The sequence below is a fragment of the Suricata suricatta genome, chromosome 9 (genome assembly GCF_006229205.1).
Source record: "Suricata suricatta isolate VVHF042 chromosome 9, meerkat_22Aug2017_6uvM2_HiC, whole genome shotgun sequence".
Classification (NCBI taxonomy): domain Eukaryota; kingdom Metazoa; phylum Chordata; class Mammalia; order Carnivora; family Herpestidae; genus Suricata; species Suricata suricatta.
The window spans coordinates 80,112,183-80,135,505 of record NC_043708.1 but is presented as its reverse complement, the minus strand read 5'-3'; the positions used below and the strand labels follow the sequence as shown (position 1 = coordinate 80,135,505).

At 39.0% G+C, this 23,323-nt stretch overlaps 1 protein-coding gene and 1 pseudogene across 2 annotated transcripts in view; both read left to right on the top strand.

Annotated features, from left to right (window-relative positions):
• FSIP1 (fibrous sheath interacting protein 1) overlaps positions 1–23,323 on the top strand; it is a 183,464-nt gene that overhangs the window by 32,052 nt on the left and 128,089 nt on the right. For both annotated transcript variants that reach the window (XM_029952680.1, XM_029952681.1), the window contains exons 6-9: positions 1,597–1,695; positions 4,097–4,218; positions 6,762–6,872; positions 14,267–14,419. In XM_029952680.1, coding sequence (XP_029808540.1) covers positions 1,597–1,695; positions 4,097–4,218; positions 6,762–6,872; positions 14,267–14,419 — 485 coding nt within the window. The remainder of the gene's footprint in view (positions 1–1,596; positions 1,696–4,096; positions 4,219–6,761; positions 6,873–14,266; positions 14,420–23,323) is intronic.
• Positions 5,393–5,803, top strand: LOC115301071 (annotated as a pseudogene).

Below are 23,323 nucleotides of genomic sequence, written 5' to 3'. Positions count from 1 at the left end.
TCCCATCACTAGTAAAGTTAACCTTGACCACTTGGTTAAAGTGGTGTCTGCCAGGTTTCTCTGCTGTAAAGTTACTGTTTTTCCTTTTGTACTGAATTATCTTGTGGGGATGTACTCTGAAGCTATTCTGTCATTCTTCAAACTTTTACCCACTGCTTTTACCACCTGTTGGTGATTCTTACTGAATCAATTATTATTATAATGGTTACCCAATGGCTCTTTTCTTTTCTTTTCAAGTTCACTTATTTATTTAGGGAAAGAGAGAGAATGTGTGCACTTGTGAGCAGGGGTGGGGCAGAGAGAGAGGGAATGAGAGAATCTCAAACAGGGTTTACACTGTCACTGAAGGACTTGGGGCTCAGTCCCCCATACCATCAGATCCTGATCTGAGTTGAAATTAAGATTCAGACGCTTAACTGACTCAGACACCAGGCACCATTTCCTCAATGGCTGTTTTCTAGTTCTGACCTTTCCTCGGTAGTAATCAGTTGCTTCTTTATTGTAAGAAAGAGCTTTCTAAAGGACTTTGGAAATTCAGAAAATGCGTTTTGTTTTTTCTCTTGAGGAGTTAAGTTCCTGCAATTGAATATCTGACTTCTTAAACTGTTGTCTTTTAAACTCAAAGCTGAGCTATGAGACGTTTGTTCTCGGCTGTGCCCACTTTCTCTCTAAGAATACCACTCAGACTATAGGTGAGGAGCCACAGGTCATGAGAATAATTTTAGCCTAGGAAAAGCCCTTAGATTAAAAATCTCCAAATATCACTGTCCTATGCTACTTTTTAGTATTGTAACATTTCATATTTTTGTATCTTGATAGGTGCTTCAGTGTAAAAGTAAGTGAAGCTCCTATCCAAAAGGAATTATGGGATCAAAAATAAATGCACTACCACTTGAAAAAAACTTTGAACCTTTTTGTCTTTTACACAAAAGTAGCTTACCCCTTTCCACTCAAGATTTACACCACTGATTTGCTAGATTAACTCATCAAAGATTGTGTGTGATTAAAGTTGTAATAACAATTCCAATAATGCTTCATTATCATGAATTCCAAATTATAGAATTGAAATTGATACTGTCAGAAGTTGTTTGTTTTGAGTTTGGTGATATATGTATGTTGGGGTGACTGTGTCTTCTGCATACTTCCTTTTCCTGTATCATCTCAAAGAGATGGTTGAACCAGGTTTGCTTTAGAGATAGGTGGTGGATGCTGTAATATCTTTAAGACTTGTCATGTTTCTGAAGCAAAAACCTTTCTGTGTCACAACCTGGCATGGTCTCTATATTATGAATGTTGGAATTTGGATACATTAATTCCAGGGAGTGATATTTTAGCACACACCTGTACATCATCTTTGCACAGAAGTTCTAGGGAAGTGCTTTTTGACTATCTTGATTTTCTCCTGTTGGTTTCAAAAGCTGAAGTATACGAAGATAATTACCATTTCTACTTGGAAGTGACATCTTAAGAGATGTAGATGTGGAGGGGATTGAGGAACATGGCAGAGAGTATTAGATCTTTCTTTGAAACAATTGTTCACGTGGACAATTTCCCACTTATTTTGTGTATTGAACAAATGATTTTTTACATTAATAGATCCTTCTTGCTGTGAGCATGAAGACACCTTTTTCTCAGTGTTTCACACTCAAGTCCCTCCAGAAGAATATGAAAACCATAAACAGAATGTCAGTCAAGGTATGTTTTGATTTGTGTGATTTTGCATATTGTCACAAAAAAATACTAGCTATATAACAGAAATATTCACAGATGAAATGATTTGATGTGATTTAATCCAGAGGTAGGTGAAAGTTAAAGTTCTAGATGAAACAAGATTGGGCATGTGTTAATCATTGTTGAAGTTAGTTTTTGAGGGTTTGTTATAGCATTCATTCTACTTTTGGATATTTAAAATTTTATGCAATAAAGAGTTAAAGAAAAGCTGGCTGCAAGTAATGGAAAATTAACCTAAGCAAAAAAGAAAATTTATGGAAATAATCTTGGAAGTAGATAGCGTTTTTGATTCCCAAGAGCATATACTGTGGTTAGTCATTGAGAGAGAAACTCAATGCCAAAATTGCAGAGAAGATACCAACTGATTCAGCTTGGGTTAAATGTTTGCCGCTGGTCCAACCAACTCATCAAACCCAGCAAGGGTTGGGGTTGCAATAGGAACATGGCAACTTCTGCTGTGGATCACCACCAGGGCAGAGAGAAGAGGACATTTCTAGTGGGACAGTTCTGATCAGACAGTCTAATGTTTTTAACTATAGTTTATTAAAAGTGTATTTTAAAGAAATTATTATAAATGTAGATATTGATGGATTTAATATGAGTTATTTTAATGTTGTATCATTTAAGAGTATATGTAACTTCAACTGAATGTACAGTTTATATTTCAAACTAAAAGACTATATGCAACTTGAAACATGTGAAGAAGTTACATGTTTTGTATCTAAGAAGGCCATGCATCAAAAAAGCAACTCATGCTGTAACTATTGGTAGTTGATTAAAAAACATTATTGACTAAAGAAATAAAATCCCAATTGTAAAGCACAGATTTATTTGTCTAAATACTTGTAACTTAAATTCAAGTGAAACTTTTTTCTTATTCAAATTTATTTTCTTTGAAAAGAATTTAAATCCAAAGATTTAAATTTACTCTTTTCCTGGTTCTTTCTAGTTATTGTTATCAAAATATATCTTTTTTTATTAATAGTTTATTACCAAGTTGGTTTCCATATAACACCCAGTGCTCTTCCCCACAAGTGCCCCTTCAAAATATATTCTTTAATTATTAAATTTGTGTTGAATCTTTGATAATTACCTATAAATATGCCAGTTGACTAGCTTAGTCCTTTTTATTGATGTATCCTCTCTTATAAAACAAAGATAACTTTTAATTAAACCTTGTCTGTATTGAACTACTGATTGGTGTTCTTCCCTTTTGGACTTTAATATGGCAATTTATCCTGATGTGTAGGGTAGATTCCATTTGTCACTTAAGAAGACTCTTCCTTATGCCAATATTTATAGCTTTAAAGAAGTGTTTGCATGATCTTGTTTTAAATGCTTTGCACATGACTACAGTGAAAAGAAGATATTTAATAAAGGGAATAAGAGTCCTAAGTATTTTTCTCACCCTTGTTTTGAGCACCCAGGGTCAGAGGTTGACTCAGACCTTTTTTCCAAGGTTGAGAAAAACTGACAAAATGAGGTGAGCTGTAAGGGTTTGTGCAGATGGCTGTAGAACATCCAGGACACTTAGGCCCAGACCTTTTGCTTAATAGACGGGTGTGAACAAAAGGTTAGTTTTCAGAGAGTGTGTTGGCATCTTAATAGAATCGTAGGAAAAATGACTCTAGTCTTTGGGGAAAGTTTTGTTTCCTATAAAGACTGAAATAAAATATATTGCATTCATTAATTAATTTCCTTTGAGTATAGGTGACACATATGTCACACTAGTTTCAATGTACCACATAGTGATTTGACAAGTTTATACGTTAATCCACGCTCACCACAAGTGTAGCTGCCCCCTGCCACCATGCAATGCTCTTATGATGCCAGTGATTCTATTCCCTTTGCTGTGCCTTTCATGCCTGTGACCTATTCATTCCATGATTGGAAACCTGTATCTGCCACTCCCCTTCACCCATTTTGCCCATCTCCTACCCCCTCTCCTCTGGCAACCATCACTTTGCTCTCTGTACTGTAGGTCTGATTCTGCTTTCCGTTTGTTTGTTTATCCATTTGTTTTACTTTTTAGATTCCACATATGAGTAAAATCATATGGTATTTGTTTTTCTTGGTCTGACCTATTTCACTTAGCATAATTCCCTGTAGGTTCATTTATGTTGCAAATGGCAAGATCTTATTATTTTTATAGCTGAGTAATATTCGTGTGTGTGTGTGTGTGTGTGTGTGTATCAACTTTATCCATAAGAATAAATCTCCATATATATATATATATTAGGTTTCTGGATTTGGAATTTAGAAGTTATTCTATGTATGTTATATATTTTAAATGTATGTTTAAGGTAAAATTTTAGCAAAATTGACAATTATAATTATGAAAAATTTTGAACTTTTTTAATATTAGATTTTACCTATGATGTGGAAGGAAATGAGTCATTGATCAAAGCAGAAAAACCTTTCTCAAATACAGAAAAGATTAAGCTCAGGGGTAAACACAGCCAGGATTTTATTAAACGAAACATTGAGGTATGTACTTAGAAATTTAGAAACCAGAATATGGGAATAAATGAGTTATGAAAATGAAAATAGTTGTGTTCAGTGTCTTTACATATTTTTTTGATCATGACACATGTGTATGTAATTGAAACAGTATATATAACTGAAAGAAATGTTTAATGGACCAGTATTTAACTTTACTAGTTTTTATTCCATCCTATCTTCTTATACCTCTTTTTAAAATGCTAGCTGCAACTCAGTACGTTTATTTCTCTACCCAGAAATGAATCTGCTTTTTGCAATTTGAAAAACATTTATTTAGATAATAGCTTCAGACAATGCTTCCCCGATTTTAAATAGCATATTAGTGAAATTGGCTTGTTAAAGTAACGAGACTGATGTTATAGCTGGTGCATTTAGAAATTTGCACAGAAAATGCTCCTGGCACAGCTGGAGAGGCCATTTGGTTGTCTGTCCCCTGACCCCTCCGGCTGAACCTCCAGGAAGCCCATCACTTGTCACTTGCCTTGATAAGCTCCCTGCTTCAGGGGCTCAACCTTGGTCTTCCAGACGCTTCAGCCTGACTTGGTATGTCCTCAAGGCAGACTAACCAAGGGCAAAGGGATTTCCTTATTAGATCAGAGTGCTGATTAATTAATTTACAGTAAGAAATGTAGGTGCAGTGGGCAGAGGCTTGGGGCAAACCACTCAGGCTGTCAAGTTACTAGAAAACTACAATGGTGGGTGTGAAGTTATTCACGAGAGGAGAGAGTTAAAGAATTCCTTCCGGGTCAAGCCTGATGCTTCTTCCACATCTGTCATGTCATTTCCAGGTAGACTAGATTTGTGGGTCAATGTGCCACCGCCAGGAATGTCCTCTGGGACTCTTCACTTTTTCTCTTTATGTTCATCTGATCTGAAGGACACCTCCAACCTGGTCTCTCTGTGCTGGCCTATTTTATGTTGATTTATTGAATTTGCCAAGAGCACTAGCGTTTTCCCCACAACCAAGTTCTTGCTAACGCAGATAGCAGCCTCGCCATAGACTTACCTTTTCCCCTTCTGACAATAGTAGCTGAATCTTCATTCAAATTCCCGATATGACTTTCTTGAAATGTCAAAGCAATTTCATTTAGGAGAGAGTAGGATGTGCAGCTGGCAAGTGGGCACTTCTTTTTGGGTGCGATGAAAGAGCGACTTTACAATGGATGAGGTTGCGAAGAGCAAGAAGAACTTTGTTCAGTAGTGCGCCCAGCGCCCTTCAATGGGAAGGGAGGGACGCGCAAGACTGAGCCAAATGCCCGTGGTCTGTTTGGGTGAAAGACAAGTCAGACCCCTGGATTTTCTTACATGGATGCTAACAAGAATAAAGACGTCACCTCGGGAGAGGAGACACTGATGGAGTATTTGGAGAATCCCAAGAAGTACATCCCTGGAAGGAAAATGATCTTCGTGGGCTTTAAGAAGACAAAGGGAGAGGACAGACTTGATAGCTTATTTGAACAAAGCTACTGAAGAGTTCCAGTTGACTACTGCCTTCTTTGTTATGAAACCAAATGTCTCAGGGCTCTGGTTCAGCAAGGGCTGTCCCTGTTTTCCCCTTCAAAAGATATGATTGGAATTGACTGGTAATGTTCAACTTTTCACAAAGATGGTAACTGCCATCTATAAGCCGTTGGAGATGGGTTTTAGATTTAGGTTCATATGACTTGTTATATTTATTTAAATACTAAGGAAATCCCTTTACTCTCCCAAAGAAGAGCAAGACTCAGCTGGGTTTTAATGTTGTGTGTTGCCTGTAAAAGGCTAGGGCTGAAGCGGGCAAGGTCCACTTTATCTTTTTGGTCTTAACTATGCCCACTTAATTAAAGTTCACTGCATCTAAAATGCTACCTTTTGCTTAATTAAGCGCCTTTTCATGTGGCTTATGTATCATATCAAACAAAGACTATTTAATACTTCTCACATTTTATAGATGATCTATAAGGCCAGATATTTTAAAATTTAGTGTGACCTGTCACACTATAGTAGCAAACTTTGCTTGTGAGTCCTTCACTAAGTCAGACTAAGTTATAATTCAGGATTGTCTTTTATCAGCTCTTCAAAAACACAACTGTAGAAATACCACATAGATGTGATTGCTAACAGCGCTCTTGCCCACTCAGAAGGATTAAAGTGGTGGACATGTGCCATCAGCACAAATTCGTAAATTATGTAATAAGGCTTAAGGCTTAAGATAATTAAAAACAAAATCACAGATTAAAAAAAATAAAAGCCATTTCATTCAGTAGCTATATGCCACATAGGAAGTGGCAAGAAGATTCCTTCTAAAACCTCAGAGGAGTTTGTAAACTGCCCATGTTTTGTTGTTTTATATTTTAAATAAAATGTTTTTGAAATCGATAACATGAAGGCTTGTATAGCAGGAATATACCTCACAGATGAAAAATGGCTACTCTCTCTGATTTTACCTTATTGTGTCTGTACTATCGAAGCCTCAGGGCCCAGTTTTATTTTCCTGAACATGAATTGCTTTGAATATTTACTCTTTTTTTTATTAATACATTCCGTAGTTGGCTAAGGATTCGGGAAAGCCAGTGCTTATGACTGACAGAGAGAAGAAAAGGCTGACTGAACTTTTGAATGACTTAGACGACAGAGGTTCGGGGCTGTGCAGTCCTGAGGTATGTAAGCTCCAATATTCATTGACTTCTACATTTCTTCTTCTTTTTTGTTTTTGTAATTTTAATTTTTTATTTAAATTCCAGTTAGTTAGCGTACAGTGTAACATGGTTTCCAGTGTAGAATGTAGCGATTCCGCACTTGCGCACAACACCCAGGGCCCGTCACACGTGCCTTCCTTAATCCCCGTCCCCCGCCCACCTCCCTTCCAGCAGCCCTCAGTTTGTTCTCCATAGTTAAGAGTCTGTTTTATGGTTTGCCTCTCTCTTTCCCCCCTTATGTTCATTTGTTTTGTTTCTTAAATTTCACATATGAGTGAAATCGTATGGTATTTGTCTTTCTCTGACTGACTTATTCACTTAGCATAATGCTTTCTAGTTCCATCCACTGTAAAAAACCTGCCTGACTTCCTCTAATCTCAGTAAGTTTTTAAATTATGGAACCGTATTCTCTGTCTTTTAAAAAACCCTGTTTTACAAATTTATTTTGATTAAAATTTTCAGATATTTTTCTTGGTCATTTTGCTATTGACTCTGAATAAGATTATCTTATGTCATTATAAGAGTGACTACACATGAGCTCTCACAAGAATAACCGCTGCCTGTGATGTAATGGGCTCAGTCACCAATGACATATACATGGGTTTCTCCGTATCCTTTTATTTTGAACATTTCTTACCCCTGATCTGGTGTAGTCCTCAGTAGTCCTAAAGAACACCGTCCTGCTCCTGCCCAGTTAGCCGTGAGCATCCAGGTCCCTGAAGAGTCTGGAGGGAGCACAGACTGAGTCCAGGAGGGGAACAGCATGCAACCCGGGGTGCCAGTGTGGGTGTTTATAGGGCTTGGGCTGGTCATACAAGAGGTGTGGTGGCTCAGCGTTTGCACTTGTTTGCCTACTAAACTTACAGCAATATTCTTTGCTTCCACAAAGAAATGTCTTCTCCTGTGTACCTTGAAGCCCATAGCCCTGTCGTCTAGTTCTTATTTCCCTGTTTTACAGAGGCAGGATGTAGTGAGTGCTGCTGGCACCCTGCCCAGATCCCTTTTACCTAGTCCCTTCTGTGCATCTGGGCCCCTGCCCTGTGCCCAGGGTGCATAGCTGCCTCCTCCTGTAGAGTATTTCCCGGGCTAGATGGGGGCTGAACAGCCTGGGATAGCAGCCCCGCTCCACCTCTGCCCCCTCCCAACTCAAGATGGGATTAGCTCTGGGCGGCAGTTTGTCCTCCATGCTTCCCCGGGTGTCAGCTGGGTTTCAGCTGACACCACATCCTGGCCTGGTTTTGTTTCTTTTATCCTACCTAGCCTGCTTCCCTCACCCGCTTCCCCCCCCCCCCCCCCCCCCCCCCCCCCCCCCCCCCCCCCCCCCCCCCCCCCCCCCCCCCGCCCAGAGAGAGAGTTCTCCTGAGAGGACTCCAGTCACCCCTCCCTTCTCCTGAGAGCCCTCCCTTAAAATAAGTCACCTGAGCCAGAATCCCTGTCTCAGGTTCTGCATCTAGACCAGCCTCAGATATGTAGTTGCAGAGGGTAGTTTTGACTCTAGGTCCAAAACCTGCACATGTGCAGTAATGCCTTTGGCTGGTAGGAGTAGGGGTGGGTGTGGTTGGGGCGCATGCCACCTTTCTTCCTAGAAATGATTTAACAAAGAATTTTTATTATTGATGTTGCGTTTTACATTTTATTTCTATTGGTATTTATGCCTTGTCCCTCTCTATATTTCATTAAAAATTTTTAAATGTTTATTCATTTTTGAAAGAGAGAGAGAGAGAGAGAGAGAGAGAGAGAGAGAGCGAGCGCGCGCACGCGCAAGAGTGAGCAGGAGTAGGGGAGGGGCAGAGAGAGAGGGAGACACAGAATCGGAAGCAGGCTCCAGGCTCCAAGCTGTCAGCACAGAGCCGGATGCGGGGCTCAAACCCACGAACCGTGAGATCCTGACCTGAGCTAAAGTCAGAAGCTTAGCTGACTGAGCCGCCCAGGCGCCTGTTAAATTCTTTTTCTATCATTTACTTTATTTTTAGGTAGATTGTTTACAGATATCATACAGCTGGGTTTTTATTGTTGCTGTTGTATCCGTAATTATTTTTCTATCTTTTGTTATTATTTCCTTATTCTTAATCTTTTAATGAAGATATTTAATTGATATGTCTATTATGACTACTGATAATGTTTGGATCTTTTTTGGATTTGATATTTCATTGATTATATTCCTTTTCTTTTCTTAATTTCTCCCCATTTTCCTCTCATGGTTTGAAAATTCAGTATCCTATTTTTGATCTGGGACTCCTAGCCCTCAATTTCTTAAAATACATTAAAATGTATGTATGTTTTTCAACTTCAGTAATTATTCTCTGAAATCTTATATCTTAATGAGATAGAATCTTTGGTATCTTTGGCTTTTATTTCCCTTTCCTTCCATTTTCCCCTCCTCCAGAATGTGTTGAAATCACCTGGAATTTTACGCCCAGAATATTACAGATTTTTACCTTTAAAAGCAGTACGCTTCTTGTATTCTAGGAGTCTTTCTCAGCAGTAGCCAGATTTTCCAGCCGTGTCACTTGCATGATATCTTGTCAGCCTTTTGTATCTGAAGATGAAAGTCTTTCTTAGTTTAGAAAATTATCTTGTATTATTTCTTCTCTTCTATGATGTCTTTTCTCTCATTTGGGCTGCCCACGAAATGGGATATTAATTGGGAATATAATTGGCTGCAGGCGACAAAAGACTTTCTAAGCAGAGGTTTAAACAAGTAAGGAGGATAGGGGCGCCTGACAGCTCAGAGCCTGGAGCTTCTTTGGATTCTGTATCTCCCTCTCTCTCTGTCTCTCCCCTACTTGCACTCTGTCTCTTTCTCTCTCAAAAATAAGTGAGCACTTAAAAAATTAAAAAAAAGAGGTACCTGAGCACTTCAGTCGATTAAGCTCCCAACTTCAGCTCAGGTCATGATCTCTTGGTTGGTGAGTTTTGGTGAGTTTTGGTGAGTTTGGCCCCGCATTGGTCTCTGTGCTGACAGCTCAGAGCCTGGATCCTGCTTAGGATTCTGTGTCTCCCTTGCTCTCTGCCCCTCCCCTGCTCATGCCCTATCTCTTGCAAGAATAAATAAACATTAAAAGTTTCTTTTAAAAATTTTTTTAAAAGAAGCAAGTAAGGAGTGTATTTTGCTTCAGTAACAATTTTGCTCCAGGTGTAAGTAGCTAGTGTCTTTTTTTATTCCTGTTCCTTAGTCTCAGTTTTGTTTTGTTTTTAGGTTTGCAAGATTGCTGCTATATCTGTAGATAATGTGTCCATTTTTTCAGGCAGAAAGAAGAGAGAAAGGGGGAGGGGAAAAGGGACACTCCTCTGAGGCTTTGCTTTTCCTTTGGGAAGGGATGGGGTCCCTGGGTTTTCCACCTGCTTCTCATCAGCCAAGCTGTGTCACGTAGCCACTTTCATTTCATATATTGCTGCGAGACTGGGGGTGTAGATGTCTTACTTTCTTATTTTAATAGTGGAGGAGGGCAGGGAAAAAGGAAACTGGAAAAGGGGGTCAGGTCAGTCAGTGTACAAGCATACAGGTGGATAGAGAACCTCCTGGATCTCTCCTCCAGGTCCTATAATATTTTTCTCATCATCTTTTTTTTTTGTCATTTTGAAGAGCTCATTTCATAGTTTTCCAGCTTGGGCTTCAACCGTGTCTATTCTGCTATTTAGCTATGTAGCCCTCTTTTGAGATTGCTGTTATTTTTACAATTTTATTGTTTTGTAAACTAATACTTGCTGAGAGTTTTTCCTGTGTGTTGTCTGAGGAGAAAGATGGCATCTTATCTATCATCTGGTGTCACGGATAGACATTTTACAAAGACATTCTATAAAACCAATAGATTGTGACACATGTTGAAGCAGATTCAGAGGACAAAGTTGGGAAGTGTGGCAGGAAGAATTTAGGAAGACTTTGAGGAAGGGAGCCATCTACTGTATTCTTAAGCCATACCAACCCTCTTGCCATTCCTCAGGTTTGCTGTATTCTTTGGCACTGTGTGTCTTTTTCTTTGTTCCCCCATCTCTGATAAGCCCATGCACCTGAAAGATGATGACTAGGGTGATAATTATGTTTTAATTCCCCAGAACTCTTGCCCTTGGGTGGTTCTTTATAGTGGCATGTTTAATTGTGTGGATGAGATATTCTCTTGAATCTCCCTAGGATACTTAACATTTTTTAAAAGATTTCCTTCTGTGTTGGGAATTTATACTTGCAGCAAATGGCACAAAGCCAAATGCCTTTACTGCCAAAATGAGTTCTACATCGTATCTCAAATTATTTGTATCTAAATCAGTGTTGGGGCACCTGGGTGGCTCAGTCGGTTAAGCGGCTGACCTCAGCTCAGGTCATGATCTCATGGTTCATGGGTTCGAGCCCCGCGTCAGGCTCTGTGCTGACAGCCTGGAGCCTGTTTCTGATTCTGTGTCTCCCTCTCTCCCTGACTCTCCCCTGCTCACATTCAGTGTCTCTCTCTCAAAAATAAATAAACTAAAAAAAAAAATCAGTGTTGAATGCGTGAGTTTGGTTGTAGACCCTTGGTTATGAACCTGAGCCCCTAGCTGTAAAGGAGGGTGGGAAAGAGCATTTTCTGTGTTTTGTCTTAGGGAGGCAAGACTTCTAAAAGCTACAAATTTCCCACACCTAGCAAGGGTGTCTAGAAGGTGCTAGATGGAAAAAACATGATGCCATCTACTACGTATTACATATATTTCCCCTCTGTAACAGCATAGTGCATGAAACATTTATATTTCTTTTGAATTTAATCTAACATCCTCTTTTATTTCTAGTGTCATTAAAACAATTCCATTCAAACAAGAATTTAAAATTTATTGACCAATGTTTAGTCACTGATTATAGTTTTATTTTGTTGTGTGTCTGACTCCTTATTATTTCTCACTTAGGTTGTACAGTATTTATATACTTTTATTTAGGAAGAATTAGCTGGAGTTTTTTATTCATGACTAATTAAGTAATATCTTTTCTTATAATTATGTATAGCTTTCATATCCCAATGTCTAAGTATATTTAAAATGTTTCTTATTGTATCATAGCCTTGTATCGATAGACTACAATCTATTCAGTTTTCCCTGTTTTTAGACATTTGGGAGTTTTGCGATTGTTTTATTATAAATGACGTGGCAAAAGACATATGAGTCAGTGTTCTGAGTTGCAAGAAACAGAGATGGACTTCAATAAAAAGAAAAGGAATAAATGTATTGGGAAACTTGGGTAGTCCACAGACTCGGTGGGAAGATTGGAGAACCATATGTTTAATCCGGGTCAATATCAAGGTACCCAGAAACATGGCTTCAGAAACTCCCAGGAAGCAGGCCGGTTAGGGGCTGCCTCACAGCCACCAGACTCCCCTACTAGATGATCATTGCTGCCACCCTTACTGCTATCAACACTGGATGCTCCAGGTCACCGCTGTCACCATCAATCACTGCCCCGCTTCCTCTGTATCTTTGCATCTCTCTCTCCCTCCCTTGAGAGTCCAAGTCCAGGGTGTTCACTTCTGATTGCCTGATTCTAGGTCATTTGCTTCTCTTCTTCTTCTTCTTTTTAAATATTTTTATCTCTTTATTTTATTTTGAGAGAGAGAGAGAGAGACAGAGAGTGAGTGGGGGAGGGGCAGAGAGAGCGGGAGACACAGAATCTGAAGAGGCTCCAGGCTCTGAGCTGTCAGCCCTATGCGGGGCTCTAACACATGGACTGTGAGATCATGACCTGAGGCAAAGTCGGATGCTTAATCAACTGAGCCACCCAGGCGCCCCTCATTTGCTTCTCTTCTTGATGACAGTGGGTGGGAAGAAGGTGTGTCTGGTGGGGATTTGTCTCCTACCAAGTCTTATGCAGTGCTTGGCTTCACCGAAACAGGAAGGGACATTGGATGCTGGGGTCAGGGGGAGACATGTAATTCTTTCTGCATAAGTTTTGCATGTATCCCTTCTGGTTACTGCCTACGGATTGATTCCTGGTATTAGAGTCATGAAACCAAAGTGTATAAAATTCTTAACCTTCCTTACCCTCCACTTGTCCCTTTATTCCTAGTGTTTTCATGATTTTTCTGTCTTTGCATTACATGTTTCTCTGTGTGACCTCATCCAGTCCCGAGGTTCCAGAGTTTGAACCACTATAGATAGGTGGGTGAGTCCAAAATATTTATATACAGGTCTCTAGGTCTCTATCTGAACTTCAGACAAACATATTTAGCCGCCTACCATAATTTGTGGATATCCGAGGGATATTTATGAATATCAGAAGGTCCCAAACAGAATTCATCATTTTTCTCCTCAAACCTATTATGTCTTCTGTATTTTCTAGCTTGGTCAATATGACCACTATATCCCTAGTTCTCAAAATCCAGAATTTGGTTTTTATCTTTGATCCTTACTCCTCCTTCCACTCTTCCATCAAATGATCTCCTGATTCTGTAATTTCTACTTTGCAACTATCTCTGGAAGTGTCCTATGTTCTGTATTCCCAGAAAATATTCCTTAGTTTAGGTGCTCATCACTTTTGTTCTACATTATGGCTTTTGCTTCTTAACCTGGTTTTCTGTTTCCAGTTTTGACCAAGCCAGTTCTAGTTTTAAAATGCATAGCTGGCCATGTTGTTTCCTTGATTAAGATGTGATTCAGATTGATTATCTCCTCCAGGGAGCCTTCTCCGACCACTTTGTCTTTCTGCTTCTTCTTGTCCACGAAGGTTAGTTAACCCTCACTGGTCCCCATGGCGCCTTGGGTTTACCAGCACTCTTCATCCCTTGTTAAAGTCTTTGCTGCCAGAAGACTGAGAACTCCTAAGGGCAGAACTTATTAGATTCCTACTGAATCACCAGCACCCAGTGCAATGGCTATGTTCAGTGGGCACTGAGTACAAGATTTTTGAATGAATGTTATGAATGGGTTTTAACCCATTATGACATGAATATTGGTTGAATAAGGAGTTAGATGATCAATAGGCTCATGAAACCTAAACAACTGCATTTACAGACCCTATGTTACTTTTCAGGACAAATCTTGAAAATACCATGTTTGTTATAGGGTTAACATGATTTCTTCCTATTCGCCATATCACAAACTACTTTTTCAAAGTGGAGAAATGAGAATGCTACAAGACCACACTATAAGGCCAAGAGAGTTATGCCACAGAGGAAACCCCCCACAAACTGTAGGATATCTTTATACAGATTTGGCAGACCATGAAACCGTAAATTACTAATTTTTTTCTTTTGCTATCCCAATGTTAATTTTGTGGTTTTGTTTTGTTTTTGTATTGTGTGTGTGTGTGAAGTCCTGAGCATTGGTGTAGCAGTCTGAAAGGTGTATTTTGGGGAAGATGTAGCATGGGACTGACCCTGGTGACTCTTGTTTCCTCTTAGGGCCATCAGTCTGGGCTCCTCCCAGGAGAAGGATACACACTTGCCGTCACCCAGCACCAGCAGCTTGCCGAAATTGACACAAAGCTCCAGGAACTTTCTGCAGCCTCACCAACTTCTGACTTTTCTCCAAGACATGAAAACCACAGTGAGCAGGTGGATTTAATTTAAGAATACACAGACTGTTCAGGTTCACGTGTTAAAGCTCGTTGACATAATTGGACAGTTTGCTTGTTAACTAAAGAGGTTTCTTCCCAATTGCTTTTTTCATAATTACAAGGGCAATGATAGTAATTTCCATAAGTGTGTGCATTGTGTGTGTTTTCCTTTGGTGACTGCCACTTTCTTTTCATTTTTCTTTCAGTTGGTAATTTTCTGGGAAGGGTCACTTAGGAAATATTTATTTTACTGTTATTATATCTTTATGATTTAAGCTAATTCTTGATCACGATCGGGAGACAGGATAGTGAAGAAAATCAATACAGTGCTCATTTATCCTCTATTGCTATTAAGTCCTTGGGTTCTAAGTGTTCGCAATGGCAGTTGCTTGTCCCTGATGCTGCTGTATTCTTCCAGCTCTGTTCATTTCACATCAAGCAGTGAAGCTTTCACTCACTGTGCTCATGACGTCTCTCCTGGGAGGATTTTGAAATGAATGCATTTCCTCCCTGGATAGTTTCTCAAATACTCTTTCACAGTTTTCTGTTTAGAAAAACAGAAGAGTAACAGCAGATTTGTAAAAGGAAAAATTTTTTTTTTACCCCCATATCACAGTACTTCATGGGATCTGGTCTGGGGTTGGGTGGCGGTTTTCACCTAAACAGAAAATGGCCAGTGTTTTGCTATTCTATTAACCCTCTACCCGTTTTGTGGACATTTCACCAAATCATTTTCTGTACAATCTTAGATGCATATGATTTTTTTTGTTCCTCAAAGAAGTTTAAAAATAAATATTCTGTAGGTAATCGTTCTGCTTTATATTGAGTCTCTAAGCCATCAATTGAAGGTTGGGGTTCTGGCTTTGGGCCGGTTGAAACTGCTTCAAGGGGAAAGAGTAGTGTTAAGATATTCCAAAGAAAATTTGGTCACTGGCAAAACTTTTATGGAACCATCTTGGCTTCCTTGGGTATGTTTGCAAGGGCTGGGCACAGCTGCTTCTGAGCCCTCACCCAGCAAGATTAGTGATCGTAGAAACCACTCATTTCTGGATTGGGGTAAAAGCAGAAAACAGAGAATTGGAATCTCTCTCCCTACTCAAATGTACCCCAGGACTTTGATACCAGTTGTGTTGCTAGTTTATTCAAGTTACGAGGTTCCATTTCCCAAAAGGAGGTAGCCAAGAGAAGAAAATAAAATTGTTCAGGGATACTCTTTGTTCTTTTTGCTTTACACCTGATTTTGTGGTTATTTTTATGTTGTTGGATTTCAAGAGTAGCTGAGATGGCAAGGCTGAATAGTGATCCCAAAGACAGAAAATACTCTTTTCATGACAGTGAAATGTTATTCTTTAAAGAGAGACTGAGAGGGGCGCCTGGGTGGCTCAGTCATTTGAGCATCTGACTTAAGCTCAGGTAATGATCTCACAGCTCATGAGTTCGAGCCCCCCATCAGGTTCTGTGCTGACAGCTCAAAGCCTGGAACTTCCTTCCGATTCTGTGTCTTCCCCTTTCTCTCTGCCCTTCTCCCACTTGTGATCTCTCTCTCAAAAGTAAATAAAACATAAAAAGTTATAAAAAAAAAGAGAGAGAGACTGAGAATATAGAGGTTTTTCTTAGCTGTTAGGACTTCAGTAAAGCGACTATGGTAAGATTCTGTCATCATCATTGAAATCATACTTTCAGAATTCACATTTATAGTTCAGATAAAATATTTAAAAAATACTAAAAGGGAAAACCAGTATATTACTTAGTTATCACGTATTGAGATAATATATTTTTATGTGAAACAACATAGGTTTAGAGAGAAAAGCAAAAACTGCATTTTGGGATTCCCACTGGATGCAGAAACAGAAATGTAACATCATAGTTGATGAAAAGAAATAATTAATGCCTCTTGCATGCAAAAAAAATCTTTTGAGCTTTTGTTCAATTTCCTCTTGGCATTTCCTCATTTCTAACTAAAACCAGCATTGCCTGTTGAATTTTCAAGCCAGAAATGCTAACATGGCAAATTATTTTGCAGATATTATTTTTGGACTGGAATTCTTTCTGGATAAATACATTGAAAAGTATCTTGGTTAAACCTTGTATATCTGTGCAGTTGATGAATGGACTCCAATCTCTTGCTGAACCACAAATATGCATAGCACATATTCACATTATTTTTATTTTTAACCCTTCTGCAAACCATTAACTCATCAGTAATTTTTCTTCCTGCTCCTTATGAAAGAATGTCTTTTAAGTAGAATGGGAATTTCTGGTTTTCAGCAATTGATTCAACAGTATCAATCAAGTGCTTACTGTGTAGGAATTGTAGGGTGCTGACAGATGAGCCAGGCCAATGTAGAACTGGGGAGTCAAAAGCCTCCCTTCAAGTTCTTGTTCTTCCTCTTACCGGTTCTGAGAATCTGGGCATTAAATAGAAGCACTCTGAACCCTACTTTCCTTATTTATAAAATAGTAATAATAATATTATTCTTTAGGGCTCTTTTATTTTTTACTATTTTTTATTAAAATTTTTTTTTCCTTCCAACATTTTATTTAAAGTCAAATTAATTAACATATAGTGTAGTATTGATTTCAGGAGTCGAATTTAGTGATTCATCACTTACATATTAGGGCCCTTTAAAACGGTGGATGAGGTGATTTGTGTAAAGTGCTTATCGTGTGTCTGACACAAAACTCAACCAGTGATACTGTTGTTATAATAATAAGTGACTTGGGACGCCTGGGTGGCTCCATCAGTGAAGTGTCTGACTTTTGATTTCAGCTCAGGTCATGATCTCATGGTTCATGGTATCGAGCCCTACATCGGGCTCTGTGCTGACAGCTCAGAGCCTGCTTGGGATTCTTTCTCTCTCCTTCCCCTTTCTGCCTCTCTCTCACTCTCTTTCTCTGTACCCCCCTCAAAAAAATAAATAAACATTAAAAAGGATATTAAGTGACTTAAGGAGCACATTTTCTTGTCGGAGGCATTAGATATGCATAAATAACTGTGGTATAAGACAACATAGGTAAGCACAATGGAAAGCTATAAAAGCAAAGTGCAGTGGGGTTCTAGGGAGAGAGAGAAAGCACACCCAAAGGGAATATCAAGAAAGTCCAGTTCCACAAGTGAGGGACAGGAGGCAGAAAAGGAACGAGTAAAAAAGGCAGAAGCGGGGCACCTGGGTGGCTCAGTCGGTAAAGCATCTGGCTTCGGCTCAGGTCGTGATCCTACGGTTAGTGGGTTCGAGCCCCACATCAGGCTCTGTGCTGACAGCTAGCTTAGAGCCTGGAACTTGCTTCGGATTCTGTGTCTCCCTCTCTCTCTGACCCTCCCCTGCTTGTGCGGTCTCTCTCTGTCTCTCAAAAATAAATTTAAAAATAAAAGGCAGAAGGGGTTAGAGGCCCAGAGAAGACTGCCATTATACAGCATAAGGTTGAAAATATGTGGCCTTCAGGGCAAAGCTGACTCACATGAGGATTTCCTTTAGCCCACGAAGGGGTTACAGTTTTTTTAGCCAACATTTAAAAATTGGGTTAATTCATATAAATGTCTAAATGTCTAGTTTTTCTTGAGAAATTAGAGAATCTGGCAACCTCACACCTGAATCCTTGCTTGGTAAACTGCAGGACTGATCTGAGTAGCAACTCCTGTTTTCCGCGGAGCACAAATTCTCCAGTTTGCCACAGTATTCATGGCTCCATATCGTGTTGCAGGCCCTGAGGCCTACTGCATGCATTTAGGTTACTGACCCAGCTCCTGAACAGGCCATCAAAACATCTTTGAAAGCCTGCTTGTTTCATAGGACATGCTGTGGTGGTTGACTTTGAATATTCAGATTACTATGCAGCTTCATGTCTGACCTTAAAGCAGCTTGTAGGATGACCACACAGTGAAAGAAGTATCACAATATGGAAATGATCTTATGAAAAGTACAGAAAGTCTGTGCTAGCGGAGAAAGGAAAGGTTATTTGCTGAAGGCATGCTATTTAAAAAATTCCATTGGAGACTTTTTTTTTTAAATGTTGGTCAAGAAAAAGTTTCCCAAACAAGTTGAAACTCCCAGACTTTCTGACTTACTGACTGTGGCAACTAGTAAGGTGCTCAGTTGGTAGGCACATGAGCCCAGGATGATAAACGTACTTGAGTCAAAATAATTTGAGGGATATCAGTAATGCGACTCAGAGATTAAGGAAGTTGTTGTGAAAGGAGCAATTAAGAAATCTTTTTATTTTGAGCTTGCTGATTAGGATATTGTCATAGGATACCCTGGCCTGGCTCTTAACTTTATGGCAATATTTTAAAGGCAGAATTTGGCTTTCATATATCTGATTTCCTTAGTGTAAAACAAAGCATGTGGTCACTTTCAGAAGGAAGAATGGCAAGTTACTGCTATTGCTGTAATGTGAATAATACCACGTGGTTGCCATTTTGACATCTGCTTCTTATTTTCATTTCATCTTAGCCGAAGAGAACTAATTGAAGCAATTTTTTCTTAAGATCTGTGGTTTGACTAAGCATACCTTTCTACATCCATCCCCTAACCCTCCAACAAACCAGTTAGTTTTTTCCTTGTATTGTAAATCCCACCATAAAATTGACTGATGTTCTATAATTTAGTTACTATATTTCTTATTTGTAGCTGTATTAGATTCCAACTTTCTCCAGAAATATCTAAGTAATAGGAATTGTGTAGGTATTCAGTTTCTTAAGTCCTTAGCAACTGGATTCAATAATAAATTCTGTTCTGTTTGGCTCTTGTAAAGAAGTGTAATTTATTCATGTTTCATGCAATCAGTCTTACTAAATCTAGAATTCCAGTTCATGATTAGATTTTTTTTCTGGTTGGGAGAGGGTCTTCAAAATTGCCCTCATTTCAAGAGGCATTTCTTTGTTCTTAAACCAAGTGGTTTAATTGAATATAAAGGTCTTCCTTAATTTTATTTATTTATTTATTTCTTAAAATGTTGGTTCAGTTGTACACATTTTGTTAAGACCTGTAAAAAAAAACTTACAAACATTTGATTGAGGAAAATTGTAGTTGTTTTCATCTTTTTTCTTACCAAAAGCATACGATTGTTGACAACAACAGTTAACTGTTTTTTGTCTCTTCCTGTTTCAACTTTAGCTCATGTGTTTGACATGTAATCCTGTAACACGTTTTATTGCTGAGTCCAGGGGTTTGCAGAGTTCCACTAATAGCTATCCGGTGTACTTGATGTCAAATTACTTAATTTGCTGGTTGAAGGCAGGAATCTAGGAATTTTTTTTTGTATGCTAGTCACAACCACAGAAATCTTATTGACCATTGGCTCACTTCCAAAAACTATAGAAGTATGTATGCCATGTGAGAAGTATGCATCGATTTCACAATTGGGGAATGAACAAGAAGTTTCTTCAAATGTCCTTGCTAACCTGTCAAACATTTCCCAAATGAATCTGTAGAAGTCTTCTTGCCACCTATGTTTTGCAGATTACTTTAAATTTGTATTTATATTTCTTTATTTTTCTATGTTAAGTCTCCTGTGTAGTCAAGGTTTCTTTCATTTCATGGCAATATTCTAAAAGGGTAAAAACAATTTGGTTGGAAGGTTTTTTTTCTCTACCTCTGCTACTGCTAGGCAAATAACCCACCTGAAGACAGAAAAGAGCAATTGCCTTTGGAAAAGGATAGCTTTTGTTTAAAAACACAGGGCTAGCTGGCTTTATTTAGGCAGGTTTGTATTTTTCTGTTTAGTTAGCTTCAGAGATCCCTGTTGGCTTGGTCAACACCACAGATATTTTTCTAAGGTTGAACTTAAAATCTGTTGGCAGTCAATTAGTCAAATCAACAAATATCTATTGACCTCAGGGACCGTTTTCTTTTGGTGGCCCCTTGGATATTCTGTGCATATCACAGAGAGCCTTTACTGAACTGAATTTTACTTTCCTGAATAAAAACATTCCTGGATGCTTCAAAAACAGAAATGATATGGCTGGTCAGGGAATCTGCTCAAAACAGTTCTACCATAGGAAATCAAGGTATTTCTTAAAATTTTTTTTAAATGTTTATTTTTAAGAGAGAGAGATACAGAGTGGGAGTGGGGAGGGGGAGAGAGAAGAGGGAGTCAGAAAATTGAAGCCGGCTCCGGGCTCCAAGCTGTCAGCACAGAGCCTGATGCGGGCCTCCAACCTATGTACTGTGAGATCATGACCTGAGCTGAAGCTGGATGCATAACCAACTGAGCTAGCCAGGCATCCCAAGATATTTCCTGTTGATCATGAAAACACATAGTACCATTTGGCACTTTAATATGACAACAGAACCTCTCCTGGTATGACAGAGCTTCTTGAAAATACCAGTGGGGTTTTTTTTTTTTGTCAGAATCAATGATTACCTTCTTTTTTTGTGTGCCTCCTGTTGGCCTCTCTTTCATTGCTTGCTGTCCTTCAAATATTTGAACTGTATGGTTATGCTCTCAGACTACAACTGAGGAAGGCTGTTACATATCCTTGGGTTTAACTGTAAAGAATTACAAAACTCATGAGGGTTGGAAGAAAGTTTTTTGGAATAACTTGAGACTCAAAAAGAGAAAGTGGCTTACTTAAAAGTATATAGCTGGTTATACCAGAAGAACTGGGGCTAAAATCTAACCTTAGGGCCAATACCTTTGGGTACAGAGTCACATTGTCAGAGTAGAACAGAAATAGCCTTGGTAGAATAATATTTCTGTTTTCTTAAAAATAAAATATGACTTCTGCTTATGAAGTTCATACATGTTTATTATAAAAAATTCAGGAAATACAAAAATATCTCAGAAAAATAAGATGAAAGAATAAAAATTTTTACCATCAAATTCAATTTCCTTTCTGTTTCCTTCTCTGCAAATACACACACACACACACACACACACACACACACACACTGTAACAGAATTTTGAGCAAGAAAGAGAAAACATTCAGCTTGGATTTTGAAGGTGAGTAAGTTAGGAAACTGTAGATTTAAAGGAGCCAATATGTGACAATTGGACACACAGGGACTAGCAACAGTGGGTAGGGGAAGAAAAAGTGTATTGGAGCTTAGGAAGAGCTGGAGCTGTGAGAGAATGATAAACTTACATTTATAGTTTTGCCATCCAAAACTGTAATCACAGAAGGTGTGGGCAAAGGATTAACCAATCCTTCCCCCTTCAACGTGAGAATTCGAGCTGTAGTTAATGTTGTAACTGCTTCCCTGGCAATACAATGAAAGTTGGAGTGTTCGCAATGTTCGGAGGCAACTTTGCTCATGTTAAAGAGGACCCAGGGATTGGGGGAATTATAAAGGCCTGGTGGAGAAGCTGCACTGTCGGTCTCACTAAGTGCAGTGATTCTTGAGACTGGGCATGTCCCTTGCTGGGACCCTGTGGGGTGTGCTTGTGGGGTCATTTCAAGAGATGGTGTTCTTATGAGATATGAAGCGTTCGAGCCAGAGTAGCTCCCTTCCCCCTGTACCTATACTGTCATGACTCAGACTGTAGCAAAAACTCCCATTGACGAGGGATACCGGATACTACCCTGCCGTGTTTCCTGTCCTATGTTTATCTAAGTAGTCTAGCTCCATGTGTGGCCTCTGTCTTTGAGCATGAATATTCAGTTGAATCTAAGAAAATTCTCCTGATGGGCACCCAAGGGATATATTGCTACCAAAACCTTTATGCCAGAGCAGGGAGGAGAAGGGAAAAATATTGCAAGCTTTCTTTTCTCCTGCTCTCCAGTCTCTTGCCACATTGATTGACCCTTACCCACAAGACAGAGGTCAAGGAGAAAGAGTCTGATTGGCCTAGCTTGAGTCAGGTGTTCTCCCATTGTTTGTTTGTTTATCACTTTTGTGTCATGGCCATTTGCCTATATGCGTAAAGCTGCTAGGAACATTTGTGTACAAGGCTTCAGTCATATATTTTCATTTCTCTTGGGTAGATCCACAGGAGTGGAACTGCTGGGTCATAGGAAAGACCAACAGAGAACTTTTTAAGAAACTACCAAACAATTTTCCAAAGTGGTTGCACCATTTGTACACTCCCACCAATAACACTTGAGAGTTCCTCTTAGTCCATACCTTTCCAACATTTGGTGTGAACAAAATTTTTCACCTGGGCCATTTTTGTGGCTGTATAGTGATATTTGATTTTGGTTTTACATTTTCCTGAGTACTTAATGATGTATAGGACTTTTTCATGTGCTTATTGTCATTCACATGTCTTCTTTTATGAAGTGTCTATTCAATTCGTCTTAAAGCCAAATGGTCTTTTTTTAGTATTTATTCTTCCTTATTTTATTATTGAATTGTGTGAGTTCCTCACATATTTTGGATACAAGTTCTTTGACAGGTTTGTGTGTTGTAATATTTTACTCTCAGTCTGGATTGTCTTAATGGTGGCTTTGAAAAGCAAAATTTAAAGTACTGATGAAGTCTGAATTAGAAATATTTTTTTCTTTGTGTCTTTGCCTACTCCAAAATTTAAAAAAGTCAAAGTTAAAAATTATTAAAATGCTGTCTCTTAAAGAGATTTCCATTAAAAAATGAAATCCAACTTGGATGTTTTTCATCTCACTATAATTTATAGACTGAACATTTGTGTCCTCTCAAAATTTGTATGTTCAAATCTGATTCCCAATGTGGTGGTATTTGGAGGTCAGAACTTTGAGGGGGTGATTAGGTCATGAAGGTGGAGCCCCCATGAAGAGGATTAGTGCCCTGTTAAAAAAAGACGCATAGAACTCTTTCATCCCTTCTGCCGTGTGAGGACACAGCAAAGAAGATGGTCATCTAGGAACTGGGAAGCAGGCCTTTATTAGATACCAAGTCTGTCACTGCCTTGATCTTGGATTTCTAAGCCTCCAGGACCACGAGATATATATTTCTGTTGTTTATAAGGCATATTCAGTATGGTCTT